The 16,273-nt window shown below is 39.0% G+C and overlaps 1 protein-coding gene across 3 annotated transcripts in view; it reads left to right on the top strand.

Moving 5' to 3' along the window:
- The window catches only part of LOC306898024 (glycerol kinase 3), a 115,398-nt gene that overhangs the window by 82,311 nt on the left and 16,814 nt on the right, over nucleotides 1-16,273 (top strand). For all 3 annotated transcript variants that reach the window (XM_079463234.1, XM_079463232.1, XM_079463233.1), the window contains exons 13-17: nucleotides 2,438-2,516; nucleotides 2,610-2,706; nucleotides 11,625-11,709; nucleotides 14,242-14,362; nucleotides 14,606-14,749. In XM_079463234.1, coding sequence (XP_079319360.1) covers nucleotides 2,438-2,516; nucleotides 2,610-2,706; nucleotides 11,625-11,709; nucleotides 14,242-14,362; nucleotides 14,606-14,749 — 526 coding nt within the window. The remainder of the gene's footprint in view (nucleotides 1-2,437; nucleotides 2,517-2,609; nucleotides 2,707-11,624; nucleotides 11,710-14,241; nucleotides 14,363-14,605; nucleotides 14,750-16,273) is intronic.

Genomic DNA, 16,273 nt, shown 5'->3' on the forward strand with positions numbered 1-16,273 from the left:
TATACAACATATTATGACATTATATTTTCAAATGATAAAACCAAATGCCTGTTTGTGACATTTGAATGTCGTCTCTTACCTTAAAATAAACAGAAAACAAAGTTACTTACTTAATTAGCCTTTCAATGCCATTCATACCAGAATTACTTCTATCCTTAAGTCTTAAAATGTACAAGTTTCCTTTATTCGGCAGAAAACATTAGCTATAATACAAGATAATATGCTTTTGTTTGGCTGTTATACATGTGCTTCAGAAACACACTATTACAGCTAACCAAAGATATTTTAAATACGAAATTAAGGATGAGAGCCTAACTAAAGGAAACACTAAACACTATTAGGGTAACGTCTTATTTTTCATGTTTTCTTCAGTGATTGTGTTTGATATCAGCAGGTGTTCAACATTAATGGCTCAATCATCACTTCATTAATCAAATTAATTATCTCATTAACTTTACATCTGCTTCAGGATTACTTTAACTCTCTAAACGTGCGGATTCAAATAAACTCCCAGCAGAGTAAACTTAACTCTTATTTAAATTTTTGCTAGGTTGGAGTCCTATAGCAAACAGTAAACGGACTGACTGATACAAATGCTTTATTATTGCTGCATTCTGTTTACTGTTGTGTGTCCATTTACCTGCTCTGCGTTTCTGCACTACTGTTGTTTCATCTCTTTGCTGATTAGATGTTTTTAGTCGTGGCAGTTTTTAAGATGGTCTTTATTTGTTCGTCCTAACTTGCACACATTTAACAAGGGGAAAGTTAGATTGCAACTGTTTACTTGCCATTTTCCCAGTGTGCAGCGAATGTTGACTGCGCTGATGACCTATGGTGTCTGCTCGAACAGTGTGCGCAGTGTGATGCAAAATACATTGACTAAAAATTGACACATGACCTATCATTGTCCTCATACTGAGGAGACGTGGGTTCTAATCCACTTCCTGCTGACAACACTCTTTAACCTTTTTCTATTACCTTACAGATCATAAAGGAATTTATTTTCAATAAAATTGATTCAAGACTTACAATTAGTTTTTATCAAAAAGTTTAGGTTTAGGATAAGGTGAACAGCCATCCTGCATCATGAATGGGTGTGTGCCAAATCTATTGGTATTACCAGAGATTTTAAGGCACGGTTGAACTGATTTTGTTTGGGAACTTTTTTTATTGACTTTGCAGCAATTTTTGGTCCGATTCCAACAAATTATAGATAATTTTCAGATCTGGGTTGTAAAGAATTACATGTAATCTGGATTACTTAATCGGATTTCATAAATCAATTTCTTGTAATTAGAGTAAACTACATTTTTAACTACTCGTAATTAGTATACAGTTACTTTTTTATGGATTACATGATTACATATTATTCACAGAATGGCAGTAAATTCTTCAGTTCAGTGGTTTCCCCCTCAAAAAATTAATTTTTAATTATTTTTTTTTATAATAAACATACTCACCCCTTATATATGTTTGTGATTCTTCTAGTTTTTTCCGGCAGACAGGGGAGGGGTTAAGAATCGCACTTAGATGCAAAATGGAGCGGCACTTAGTTTATGGCTAGATGTATAGACACTAGGGGGTATGACGAGACACTTATCCCACGAGATGAGACGAGACACAAGATTGGGTTCACGAGAAAAAGACGTTTAAACAAGTGTAAAGATTTTTACACTATTTTAAGAATAGTCTGTTATTAAATTGAAAATCACAAAATGCAGTAGGTGCATTTTTATAATTTGTCTTAAAATTGATGGAATTTTTCGTCTGTTTTAAAAAAAATTGAATATGGTTTAAAAGTGGAAGGGCATCTTCAATTTTAATTTCAACTTCAAACTCCTACATGCTGATATCACGAGACCTTGACGAGAAATCTGGTCACATTTTAATCTTGCAAGAATTTGTGGTACGATATCTTGACACACCCTTACATTTTTAAGGAAACACATGGGGAAACTATTCATTATTACTATTAGTAAACACTGACAACAAGTTATATGAGTGTTAGTATTTGTCCATACTGTGCTATAAAAAGAGGTTGAGGCTATGGTGGTGATAGAGAATGGAATATTTTTCCTTGTTGTACCTGTCAAGATAAGTACAACATATTCCTGCATCAATATATGTAACATCAAGTAAGATTTCAGTCAAAAGTATTCTAAATGTAATCCAAAAGTAGTAATATTACGTTTCCAAAAATGTGTAAGAGACTAAGAGACTACAAATGTTGTCATGTAATCTGCAATCGGTAAAATCTACCCAGTAATCTACCCAGCTCTGATTATGTTTAAGGTTAATAGAGAATGTACTTTTTATAGATTTGCTGCTTTTGTCTCAATACGCCAGCACAGGTCACATATACTGCTGGTTTTCTCGTAAAATGCTATGACGTCATAGCTGCGTTTCTTCCAATGCTATGTGATTTGCTCTTTTCCAGGGTTCTGTTGCCATTGCAGGAGCAGTAGTGCGTTGGCTAAAGGATAACCTTGGAATCATTCAAACCTCCACAGAACTGGGTGTGTGTAAGAGTCAAATACAATAAAGTCCAGTTTAACACATTTAATATCGATTTAAAGTTTTTTGTTAAAATATTCCTCATTTCATTACAGAGAAATTAGCTGCTGATGTTGGTACATCATATGGCTGTTATTTTGTCCCTGCTTTCTCTGGATTATATGCTCCTTACTGGGAACCAAGTGCCAGAGGGTTAGTAAATGATCCATTCATTTTCTTTCACGCTTGGAGATCTATAGAATGGACGGATAACAAAAAGCCATGTAATTGCTTATGCATGGGTTTTAATGGCATAGTTTCAGATCAACCATAATGGGGAGGTGGTCCTCGCTGCAGATCCATCCCCTCCCACTTAACCCTTTTATGCATCTATTGAAACCCCTTCTAGTGCACAACACAGGGCTAAAACTACCATATTAATTTTCATTTTTTTCACCTTTGAAATTTATTTGTTTCACCATTGATTATTGCATGATCTATGATAGCCATGATATAATGAACATTTGAATAAAAATGTGGCTTTGGGCTTAATAAGTTTGCAGGGGGCTCATGTATCTAAACATCAGTCCACACATTCATAAGAGAGTTTAAGTGATCTTCCGCATTTTGGTCAGATAAAGTTCTTTTAACTCTTCGCAGAAATGTGAATGCAGAAAGCCTGTTTGTATGAAGTTTGGACAGGAGAATCTACGGGAGGCACATTTGAAACATGATGGGAAAATGGTCAGAGATTAGTGATTCCACCACCACAACATCAGTTATATCTAGGCCATAGGACAATGTTAAGTCTAGGGTATGGCCTTAGATGTGTGTAGGGCTCTGAACCCATTGCTGCAGGTTAAAAGAGTCAAGTGGTTAGGAATCTGTAGTTAGCTGTTTCGAGGGACAACAGGTGTGCACATTAAAATCACCAAATAAAACAAAATAATCAAATGCAGTTATAAATACCCCAACAAACTCTACAAAATCCATCATAAACCCACCAACTGAGTGTGTTGGCTGATATATCAGAGCTGGCATTGTAGGCTTGTGGTCTTCCAGCAGCAATAGTTGAGTTTCAAAGCAAGTGTATGTGGTAGAAGGTATTGGCTGTAGGTATTGTTCGTGAAAATAAATGCCAGTCCTTCACCCCTTCCAGTAGTCCGAGGGGCATAATTGAAATAATATTCAGGGAACCGAACAAGAAGTGAGCGGAGTCCTTAATACGGGCAGCAAAACACGCACTGGGTGGTGTGCTAGAGCCTGGATATTGCTTTACTCTCACAACCACACCTCCGCGTCTCCCCCGTCTTCTCCGATGTTTATGCGGTGTGGTGACGTACGGCCAACAACGAAGAACCTTCAGAACATCTTCTAGATTTTTCCTTTGTATGCTTTTTTGCGAACATTCCCAAGTTTCCCTTCAGCAGCGAGCGGCGATCATAAGTAAGAGATTCCACATGACTTATACACATAAAAACACAGATAGGACATAGCAGAGACCAAACGGCAAGCCATCCACACCGGCGCACTTTTGCACCTTTACCTAAAGTAACACCTGGCTCTGGAACCATCTAGCTTTTTACTAATCAAATGAGTGAGTAACCAAAATAAAACATGATAAATATAGTTTACTCGTGAAAGCTAAGCATTAAAACACATCAATTATTCTGTAAATGTGAGGACACAAAAAATACATATTATGTATGGGCAACCATGGGCAAACGAAATACAGTTGGTGTGCAATATAGCTGAGACTCAAATGAACGTCGTACAGCTGGTTTTGTGACTGTAAGTCATTCCCTGTAAATGCTATTGAAGTTAGAATATTAATGTGTATGTAACTTTGGAGACGGTCCCTAAATTCATGACTATCGAACGTCCACAGTCAAACCAATTGTATGCCAGTGGACAATTACTGAATAAGTAAATCTGTTCTTGCATATGTTCTGTGATATGGTTGAGAGCTCGGTAATCTATGCAAGGCCTTAACCCCCCCCCCCTTCTTGGCCACGAAGAACAAGCTCAAGGCGGCAGGGGAACTAGAAGGTCGGATGAAGCCTTGCTATAGGGCTTCTGTGATATACTCCTCCATGGCACTCTGTTTGGGAAGTAAAAAAGTGAATAAATCTTTCCATGGGGCACTGGCTCACCCACCTTTAAATCGATGGCGCAGTCCCATGGTTGGTGAGGGGGTAGTTGGGTCGCCCAGGCTGGGCAAAAATCAAGATCGACTGGAGTGGATGTCTTGAGTTGGAAAGCAGCCAGGGTTGGGAAACAGGATGGGGAACAGTTCTCATCCCATTTGAGAATTTCTCCGGTTTTCCAACAGATTTCTGGTTGGTGCTGGATAAGCCACAGGGGACCGAAGATGATGTCGGTGATAGCCTGCTCCAGCACTAGAATATTTATCTCCTCTTCGTGACATGCACCAATCTGTAACCGGACACGGCCCACTTGGAATTTTACTGTCCGTTTACTCAGGGGTCTTCCTAGAATTGACTGTACTTGGTAGTGGACAGGAGTGCTCTCCTTCCGGCAGAGGGCGCCGGGAATGAATCTGCCGCTCTGCTGACGGGGTAGGTTTTGGCGGAGTTAATGGCACATTTGTAGGTCGTCCAAGAGCTGGATGGAAAGCTTTATGAAGTTCTCCAATTCTATTAGCATCTTCACAACTTGCTAGATGGAATTGGAGTCTTGATTGAAGCCCATGGCGGTTGGTGGTGAGTTAAACTGGTTCATTCCAACCACTAGCTGTGGCCATTGTGTGGAACCTGATGGCAAAGTCATGGACAGACATATTTCCTTGCCGTAAAGCATATAATTGAGCACTGGAAGTACTGCAGGAACATTGATACCGACTGCACCAGGGGGCCAGCTTGTGCCCAGATGGAATACGCCCATTGGTGAGCATTCCCGGTGAGTAACAAGATGACAAACGAGATTTTAGCAGCTGCTGTGCAGAAACAATGAGAGTTATTCTGAATATACAAGGTGCACTTGTGTAGGAACCCATTATAATTCCCTGTCAGACCAGAGAAGGGAGCTGGAGGGACCATGGGACCGGCAGAACCAGAAAGTGAAGTATGGATGTTGAATGTCTGACAGTTTGTGCTGGTTGCCGGTGTTAAACCCCTTTGAGTGTGTCCAAGTTCTTCTGAAAGGGGTCAGGAGCAGTCATCATGAAGCAGTTTGGTCTTCTGTAACAGAACCACTAAGACGGTGAGAGGTAAGACTCCAACAATGTTTATTGAACACACTAGAGAACAACAGGTAAGCAATTTGCATGAGATATTGACTGATGAGAGTAAACTGGTATTGATACTGTTCTTGTTTGTTCAGGATATCGTGGACGTGGGCAGAGGAATCCGGAGCTGTTCGTGGATCGTGAGATCATGAAGAGTATGGAGATCTTGGAAGGTTTGGAGAACTTGGAAACTTCAGGCAAGTCAATCGGGTAAGTATACATTTAATGAGTCGGTTTCAAAGCGAGACCAGATGCTGACTGCGTGTGAGTCTTTTGTAGTGGCGTTGATGACAGTGCTAATGATGAGCAGGTGGTGATGATTAGAACTCTGGTGAAGGGAAGCTTGTAAGTGATTAGAGAGCCTAGTGTATCTGTGAAACTTTCCCAATGGAGTCAATGGTAGCCCTATGAACCGTATGTAGGAAAATAATGACATTTGGTACACTTGTAGTGGTGGTCCTCAACAGTCATGTGACCAATTATGGGTGCCCTAAAACTCACTGTATAGCGCCACCATCTGTTCAAATTTTCTTTTTAATCTACAGAAATTCTACTCGGCACATATCATCCACTTTTCCAATCTTTGATCCATCTATACGAAACATGTCACGTATCATCGACACCTCGGACTGGGGGTCTCTGCCAAATTTGATAACATCGCTACCTATGGGTCGTGAGATTTGAAAATTTGCTGTTTTTGCACCATATTTTTATATGTTTGACAGAAATTTGTGATCTCTGTAACTACGGATTCCTCAGGTCACGCCAGATCATATGATTATGACGATAGGATGATCGGCCAGTCCGCCATTTTTTAACTAGTCATAACTCCTAACACCTGAATGCCTTGTCTGAAATGTTTCTGAATCTTATTGTTTCTCGTGGTCCTTGCTTATACCATTGATGTCTCGTTTGTCATTTTCCAACATTCGGCTCATAACTTATTGTAAAGCTTATGAGATAAAAAAAATTCCGCTGCTCATTTGACAATTGTGGTTTATTTGTTTCAAAGCTCCGCTCTTAAGATCTTTGGATCGAGCTGCACAGAAATAGCCGAACTGATTTTTCATCTCTTTGGCGATTTTTCGAGAAATACCTCTTCAAAGATGATAGTACCTGTGACATTTTCCCCTTTCTCATAATAAACTATTATGAATGGATGTTACGTTTTTTGCATTACTTTGCAAAATTATCTTCTTGAGTTCATTCTCACTTATGCTGTCTGTTTCTTAAATGCATCGTATTTCTGCTCTACGCCCTCATTTCAGCACCTTCAGGGATTGACCCATATCAATGCTTGCAGCACTGAAAGTTCTCCTCCGCATCCTCTGCTGAGTACATCAACTGAGTGGCACAACCTAATAAATCTCAAGCTGTTCGAAACCAGTGTGACATTTATATATAAATTCTACAGTTTGATCTCATTCTCCCCTCAGCTTATTAACCTGTATGGTCTCACATACATTCCGTTTCTGTGGTTTTGCTCTTGTTACTCTGCACCTGTCTGGCTCTCTACTGCTATATGTCCAGACAGCACTTGAGTGTGCAGCTGACTGGCACAACTTGTTGAAATGCATGCTTTGATACTCGGAGGTTGTGGGTTAGATTCCTGTGTGGTGTGATTGTAAAATTTATTACAATCTACAGAGTTCTACAGTTTGATTGTATTCTATATGGCTCTTTGCTGCTATAGCTCCAGACTTGACCAAAACTTGAAAATTCTTTTGTAGGTGTTTTTAGACACTTAATATGCTTATAAATTCAGGAAAATTTACACACACATTAATATAAATGATAGTTAGACATAGCTAATAAATGGGGGTGGAGCAGGCGTTCTAGTGCCACCTTTGACAAAAGGTTATATTTCCTACAGTCACCAAACTCCAAACACTAAATGCATATATTATTCTCATCAAGCCGGACAACTTTCTAATTTACAGTCATTAGCTTCGAATTAGCTTGAACAAATCAAGCCGAACATATATATGAATACAAATGAATATTTCTCTTAGGAGAATTGTGCAGTTAAAACCAAACGTAGTCCACCTGATACCACATACTGAAGATGCTGAGAAGATTAGATTATTCATATCTTGAACAGTGTTGCCATGGTGATTTTTTTTAAGTAAAAATAAGAATGCTGTAATTGTAAGGTCATGCACCAGATGGCGTAAGGACATTCTTATCATTATTTTCCTCAGGTAAACATAACCACATTATAAAATGTCACATACACAGGATATTCACAGACATCATACACATTCATATTACATCTGAAGCTTACTGAATTCTATTTTACCAAAAATTCCATCATACCCACCAAGTGCAACGACACGCAACACAGATCATTCCATATCCTATCCAAAAAATACATGTATTACATACTCAGGATAAAACAACAACATTCTGTTACATCAGGTTTAACGTGAGTCTCTTAATTTACTAATAGGAAACATGAATTTGACCTGTGATGACATTAACGGTCTGAAGTCATCTCTCATCCACTGTGCTAGGCCTCTCTTCCTGTATCGCACTCTGATTACGTCATTTACAGCAGCCGCACTCTTAAAGGGAAAACAACACCTTAGGCTGGGCTTAAATTCTACTACCACCCGGTTACATGTACTTAGTATGTAACCACAGTGTAACATAGTATCTACAGCTGTACTGTTTGTGTAAATACACACATGTAAGAACCCACAGAATTGCTGGTCGAAGTACAAATGTGTAACAAAACATTGGTAACAACACTTCAATAAGTGCACATGTTTAACAGGAATTGTGCAACTATATTTTGTAACAACAATATATTCACAGAAGTTTTTCCAATTCTTTAGTCTTCAAGGGGTTAAGGTTTTGGATAAAACACAGTAAATTGTGACTATTTCACACTTTATATTGAGTGGACAGTCCCAGAGGAGTAACCATGTATGTACACTGGTGTTACAGTGTTAAACAGAGGTTAAGGTTTTGCATATTACACAGTAAGTTGTGACTGTTTTACACTTTATATTGAGTGGACAGTTCCCGAGGAGTAACCATGTATGTACACTGGTGTTACAGTGTTAAACAGAGATTAAGGTTTTGCATATTACACATTAAGTTGTGACTGTTTTACACATTATATTGAGGTGGACAGTTCCCGAGGAGTAACAAGGTGAAACCTTACTATTGATTCAATATTAGTCTTGCCTTTAGTCGTGTGTTAAATCATCGTGATTTCCATAACGTATCATCGTATTCCAAACTGGTAACTGCAACATTATGGACTAAGGAATTGGACAAACTTCTGTGAATATATTGTTTGTATATTAGTAATATACCTACTCCGAGAGGGCCTCGAACCGACAATTGGTCTACACCGGCTTAGGACACAATTAGGAGGCTACGCTCCGCTATGTTCTTCATAGGCATATTGAAGTAGTTTATGCATACTGCCCTCTCCTGCGTCAACATTCGATCTGTGTAGTACTGAAGGTACTGTTTTTGGTGCAAACTCTCCCTTTAAGGCTCCTGGCGGAAATTTTGCAAACTAGTTTCACATGTAAATGTTTTTTAACTGCCGCCCTTCCCCATCGGCCACACTCAATGTGGCAGTAGTAGGCATCCTGGTTGACTACCTACTGTAAGTGGTATATAAATATTGTTAATGTTATTTAGTTCTGACTCTGATTACCTCTGGGGAATTACCTGTTGTTAAAACTAATCTTAAGATCCAGTGGAACCTGCAGTAAAAAAGGAACCGTGAAAACCGATGCAAAAGTTAATATCAACAGGAAATTTGAGATCCTACATCTAAAAGGATGGCAGTGAAGGCTTTATCCGCTGAACAGGTCAGATGTCACTATTGTGAATTATTCTTTTTTTAAATTTAGTCTGAACAAAAGCAGCAGATATGTTTATTTCTTGTTCATATGATTCTATATTTGTAGTTTTTTGTTAAACGTCTCTTATCTTACTGTCACATTGATGTAGAGATGTGCTCTTATGCAGTGAGCACAAAGCTTGGATTCAACCACGCAGGGAAGCAGTGCCAAAGCACAACCCACTTAATGCTTATAACTGCTTTTTTTTATTGCAACTTTCTATAATCAGTTTTCAATGTTGTTGAATCTTCTGGCTCAACTAACTGGTAAACAGTCTCCCACTGAGCAGATGATCTCACTCTATCTCTTTATGTGTGTTTTGATACTAGGCTATAGTATTAACCTTTCATTAGTTCAACCCTTAAAACCAGAATGCCAGAGGGTTACTTCAAATGCACGTGCCCACTATGCACCGCTTTCCTGATGGCACATGGGTAGCGGGTGTGCTGATGGCTTGGGCCCATCATCACTGCTTTGCAGCTATATTTATTATTAATCTTTAAAGTTTTTCAGCTTTTTCGGGTCCTTAACATGCTCATAAACTCTTGCAAATTAGCACAGACATTGGAATGTTTTCAAAAGCACATGCTCTGGAATTTGCGATACCCCTCCTAGGAATTTCACCGAGTGTCACCAAACTTGTCAACATGATCGCAAAACACATTGGGGATGCAATTTAGCCGTGGCGGGGCAACAAAGCTTTTGAAGGAGTGTATTATAACTTCCTCATACATTGTCAGATTTTGATCCAAATTCATCAGTTTGCGTGTTATAGATAAGTCGCGTAGAAATGACTATTAATGTGCACTTGATCTACTTACACACCATTCGTTTCCCACCTCTGTCTCCCGCTGCAGACCTTGCTGAACCACACGCCCCCCTCGCCACAAACGTATTAGTACATTTTGAACTTAACATTAGCTAATATTTGTAAGTGTTGTATGAATATTGTACATGTTAAATAATATAATTAATTTTAACATCTGAAAGCTTTTTGTAAAGTGTGTGTATCTGTTTCAACACTCTGATGTTCGAAGTAACAGTTTCTTTGTTGTGTAATAACCAAAACGACCATACTGCTAAAAAATTAATTATATATTTTTTCATGTGAAATGATTCATTTATTATGGTAAAAAAATTCTAATTATGCTTTATGGTAAGGTAACGTGCCGATTATTACTTATAAATGATTGCATTTCGATGTATATTTAGACTTCAACAGACTACTTTTGGTCACAGTTAAAATTTTAATGTATTTTTATTAATAATTTTTTTTCAATGTCGTTAAATTGTCTGGCTCAACTAACTGGTAACCAGTCTCCAAATTATTAGGTACTCTTACTCTATCTCTGTTTGTCTGTGTTTCATACTTTTGGGTTCTTGGACTGGGATTAATTTAAACCAGTATTAGGCTTTGGTTAAACTAGGACATTTAAGTAGTTTAACAAACATGCCTGACAAAATAAATTACACTGATATTTCAGTGCAAGCTGTTTTCAGTTTGGACAGCTCTTACATTTATTGGACTACTAGTCTTGGACTATTCTAATTCCTGTCCGTGAAACCACTCCTTGATGTTATAGTGTAACCCTTTCATTACTGTATCTCTTAAAACCAGAATGCCACAGGCTTACTGTAAATGCATGTGCTGGCTGTGCACCATTTTTCTGATGCTACTAGGTTTGCGGTTGTGCTGATGGCTTGGGCCCATCATCGCTGTTTTGCAGCTGTATTTCTTCTTCTCCCTTTTCAATCCAAATTTGAAGGCCTAAACATGTTCGAAAACTCAAGAAAATTTGCACACAGATTAGTAATAAATGATCTGTTAAGTATTATATAATGTTTATTAATGATGTATACAGGAAAGTAATTATAAAGTGTTATTATTTTGCAGTCGAGCATATTTAACAAAGAAATGTAATGCCAAGCAATGTAAAAGTCAATTACAAATTATGGCAGAATTATTTAAAGACATGCAGCCCTTTTCTACAACATTAAACTTTATTTTACTTATACAGAATCATCTGTGGGCTAACACAGTTCACCAATAGAAGTCATTTGGCTTTTGCAGCACTTGAAGCTGTCTGCTTCCAAACACGCGAGGTAGGCATCTTTCAATGTTGGTATTACTTTCTACACAATACGCAACATAGGAAAAATACATCCATTGCTTATATAGGCTCCATTGATGCAATGTTGGGCCTTGTCTTGTGTAGAGTGTTATATTATTTGGCTAAGTTCAAATACCCCCTCTTTGCACTTGACCACTACTTTCATGACGTATTATCTCTTCTGTTCTAATGGGCAAGAAGATCCCAAGTGAGCATGTAGTTTTTCTAACCCGGTTGGACACACTTAGCAAGTGCAAACATATGTTGTGTCATATGTATTGTATCAAAGTAGACGTACCCAAAAAATTTAAACAAATAAAAACATCTCACGAGACCGAAGACATTGGACAGACTCACGCTCTTACGTCCTGTCGCGTGCATGCGCTTTCAAGTGGCCAAGACCTCAATTGGGGGTATTTGGATGCAGCCTTTGTTTTTACAGTCTTGAGCAAGGGTGTCCTGCAGAGTTTAGCTCCAATTTGGCTCAACACACCTGTCTGGAAGTTTCTAGTCTGCCAAGTGAGACCTTGATTAACTGGTTAATGTGTGTTTGATTAGGGTTGAAGCTAAACTCTGCAGAGCTTTCCAGGACCAATTTTGGATACCACTGGGCCGGTTGTTCAAAAAGTTTAATATGGATAATTTTACATTTATTCATTTGGCAGACACTTTTATTCAAAGCGACTTACAAGTAGTTTTTTTTACAGTGGCACATTACTGCAGAGCAATCTCGGGTAAGGTGCCTTGCTCAAGGGCACTTCAGTCATGACCTGCTGGCACTGAGATTTAAACCGGCAACCTTCTGATCACAAGCCCAACACTCTAACCACTAGGCCACAGCTGACCCACGAGGGATTACAATTTTGGCTACCAGTGATGATGCTGACCTCATCGTCACAAACTGCGTTGTGAAATGGAGTCTCTCCATGATGCACATATGCTGAGGTAGAGTCTTTATACAGAGAGCTTCAAACTAGCTTCAAATTAACAGACCGGACGGCATAATATTAGGTCCATCATCATGGTCTCATTTATGTTACATGTTGGAGAAGTTGACCAAGTTAATCTCTTTTTATTTATAAATCTCTGTGTTTGCATTTCATCGTGTCTCTGGTCTGTGGCCACACATGTGACAGAAGACCAGACCACCTTTATGGCTTATACAGTGCACTCTCCAGAGGGCCATCTCCGCTTCCATCTCCACCAAGACGGCTGTGGAGAGTTACTTGGGAGAATTTTTGGACTCCATCACTGAGGTGATCTGGTGCAATTCTATGGACAGCATGTGCTTTTGGATGCCCCGACCCCTCTCCAGTTTCACTCTTTGAGTCCTGTCTGAGATTTCCCCTCACCACGCTTCCAAGGCTTCCCCTGGCTCCACCTCTGAGATTCCCCTGGGTCCCCCTCAGAGGTTTTCTTTTTCACCCTCTCCAAGGTTTCCCATGGATCTGCCTAAGAGGTTTCCCCCGAGTCCACTAAAGTGGCCGTCATGATATTGGTGGTGGCATTTGCCTGGGTTGTGGTAACATCCTTGGACTTTCCCCAATAAATGTTTTTTTTGGGGGGGTGTACATGACTAAAGTGGCCGTCCCAGTCTCCATCACAGCAACAAGGACTGGTGTCTGCAAGTTCCGCTCCTATGCCGTGGTCGTGGCGACCATCTTTGGCCTCCTTGCCAGCGGACAACTCTATCGTGGCTGCCTCCAGCGTTGTGGCGGTACACATCACTCAAGCCTCCACCGTCTTGGCCATGATGACCTTCTTCTCTGCTCCCTATCACGTCGGCTGTCTCCTACCCCAGGCTTCCGGTGTGTGTTGCACCTCCCTGGCCCTCTGAGCTACCGGCACCTTCCTGGTCTACGGACTAGTGCTGCTTACAACGGATGTGCCTTCTGGGATGGGGGAGTACTGTCACGGCTCTTAACCCATGGACTTAATTTCCCAGCATGCTCCACGCTGCTTCATCCATCCCTTATGTGCAATCACTGTCACCTGCTAGCGATCTTCTCATCGTCAGGACTCTTAATATTAACACACTGTTTACATGGTTGAGAAATGTTCTTTATCTTTTGTTTATATTGATTAATCTCTGTGTTTGCATTTCGTTGTGTTTCTGGTCTGTGGCCTAACGCGTGACAGATAAATGAAAGTAAAAAAAACATTTTGTTTGCCACTGACAGCAAGGTTTATTTGGTTGCCCATTGTATATTTTAAATATTGTCTCATTATAACGGTTGAATTAATCAAGAGCAAAATAAAAAATGACATATGTGTACATAAAAAATATTGTGTATTTTTATGGCTAAGACATATCTTAATCGTACTAAAATACAAAATTTTTTAATTTTTTTTCTTTTGAACATCACATTTTTAATATTTGAGTAAATCCAATTTAGATTACTTTTGAACAACTGGCCCACAGTATAGAGGTGATCTTAACTGATCTAACATTAAAAATGTTGCAAATAAATCAGTGATTATCAGCAATATTTTTGAGATGCTGTAGCGTTGTTATTTGTTTCAGATTCTGGATGCAATGAATCAGGATAGTGGAATTGCTCTCTCTCAGCTCCAGGTTGATGGAGGAATGACCTCTAATCGGTTACTGATGCAGCTGCAGGCAGACATACTGTGTATTCCAGTTGGTATGATTTCCTCCATTTGAATTGACACATTTTGCAGACTATTCATCCAATGGGATTTACATTGCATTATACTGTACATTTGTTTCAGAGTATGTGCAATCCCTGAGATTCAACCCATGACCTTGCCATTGCTAGAGCCATGCTCTGACCAAAGGGCTACAGGATTTTATTTCCATAAAATCAGAGCCTGTATGAAAATGGCATATGTTCTTGGTTTCATTGTTATGTGACATGTATTTGCAGTCAAGCCATCTATGCCTGAGACCACTGCTTTGGGTGCTGCCATGGTGGCAGGAGCAGCTGAGGGGGTCAGCATTTGGAGCCTAAACCCAAAAGATCTTACTGAGGTCATTTCTGAGAAATTTGAACCTCAAATCAACCTAGAAGGTAAAGGAATTTCAAGTACACCACATGCTTAATTTGAATTGATTTGAATGAAATTTTTAAATAGAAAGCACAATTTGGCATACACAGAAAATACATAAATTAAAAATGAATAAAGTATAACCAGACCAGCTGGATGTCAACCAATTTTATAAGCTTGAGGAACAAAAGACAATTTGGACCTGTTTTTCGTACATCAAGGAACACAGTGCCGTCAACTGGATGGCAACAATTCAAAAGGACAGTAGATGATGTCTCTTGTCATCCAAAATATTGTTAGCTTTGTTCAACACTCTTTCTAATGTATGTTTGTAAATATTTTCTAAACCTGGTAATGAAAACCTCTTTGCTGAGAAGTTTCTTCTCATTCCAGCATATTAAACAAAATGTTACAGTGCTAAACAAAAACAAAGCTTTCTGTTGTGGACATTAAATAAGAGTAATTTCTTTAAGAAGTAAAAAAATGTATTCAATATTTTGTCTGCACATCTTATTTAAGTATATTGTTCAAAACTGTTCAAAAAGTTATTTGTAAATTGTAATCAATTTATAGACTCCTCATGGACTAATGTAGGGTGAGGTGTATTGTGTACTCTAAAATCGATAACAATCTCCTCTGTTACCTGAATTATTCATGAGGAAATTTGATTCCTCACACCAGGTAAATCCAAGTAAAAAAAAACTTGAACAATAATTTGAGTATAAATGAATAATAGATGAGATAAATACATCCCAGCTGAAGTAAAAAAAAATTAAATTGTTCTGAGAATATTAACAAGCAATCTTGCATTACTGTTTTCAGCGGGTACTTTTATTTTAGTTCCCAGAATTTTCTCTTGAATGATGGGAAAACTTTCTCAAAAACATTCTAAAAACGTTTGATGGTAATATTGTTTGAACTGTATACTTGAACATTCTTATAAAGTTTTCAGCGGGTAGTTTTATTTTGGTTCCCAGAACGTTCTCAAAAAAGAATGAAAGCATTCTCAAAAAACATTCTAAACACGTTTTAGTGGAAACATTGTTGGAACATTATTGTAAAGAGGTTCAGTGAATGCAAGGAAGGAGACAGGAGAACACAAAGTAAAAGTTCTAATTTCTCATCCTTTTCAGTGAGGTCAGTAGGGAGAACCTTCTATAATATCTCACCAACCCCAGGAACTGCCTCACCTCCTTTTTGGTCTTGGGTCTCGTATACGGTCCATGAGACGCTGGACGGTAGCTGGAGCTCTGAATAAGCCGAAATGAAGTTGACGAATTGATGCAATCCGAACGGCGTGGTGAAGACTGCCTTTTCTTTGGATAGAGGCGATATGGGGATCTGCCAATACCCTTTTTTCAAATCCAGCATCGAATAAAAATGAGCCAAACCTAGGCGATCAAGCAGTACGTCAACCCGCGGCATTGGATATGTGTCGAACTTCAACACAGCATTCACCTTGCGATAGTCCACACAGAACCGGACTGAGCCGTCTGTTTTAGTGACAACAACTATCGGGCTCGCCCAATCTCTGCTGGACTCCGCGA

The sequence above is a fragment of the Barbatula barbatula genome, assembly GCF_947034865.1.
Source record: "Barbatula barbatula genome assembly, chromosome: 8".
NCBI lineage: Eukaryota > Metazoa > Chordata > Actinopteri > Cypriniformes > Nemacheilidae > Barbatula > Barbatula barbatula.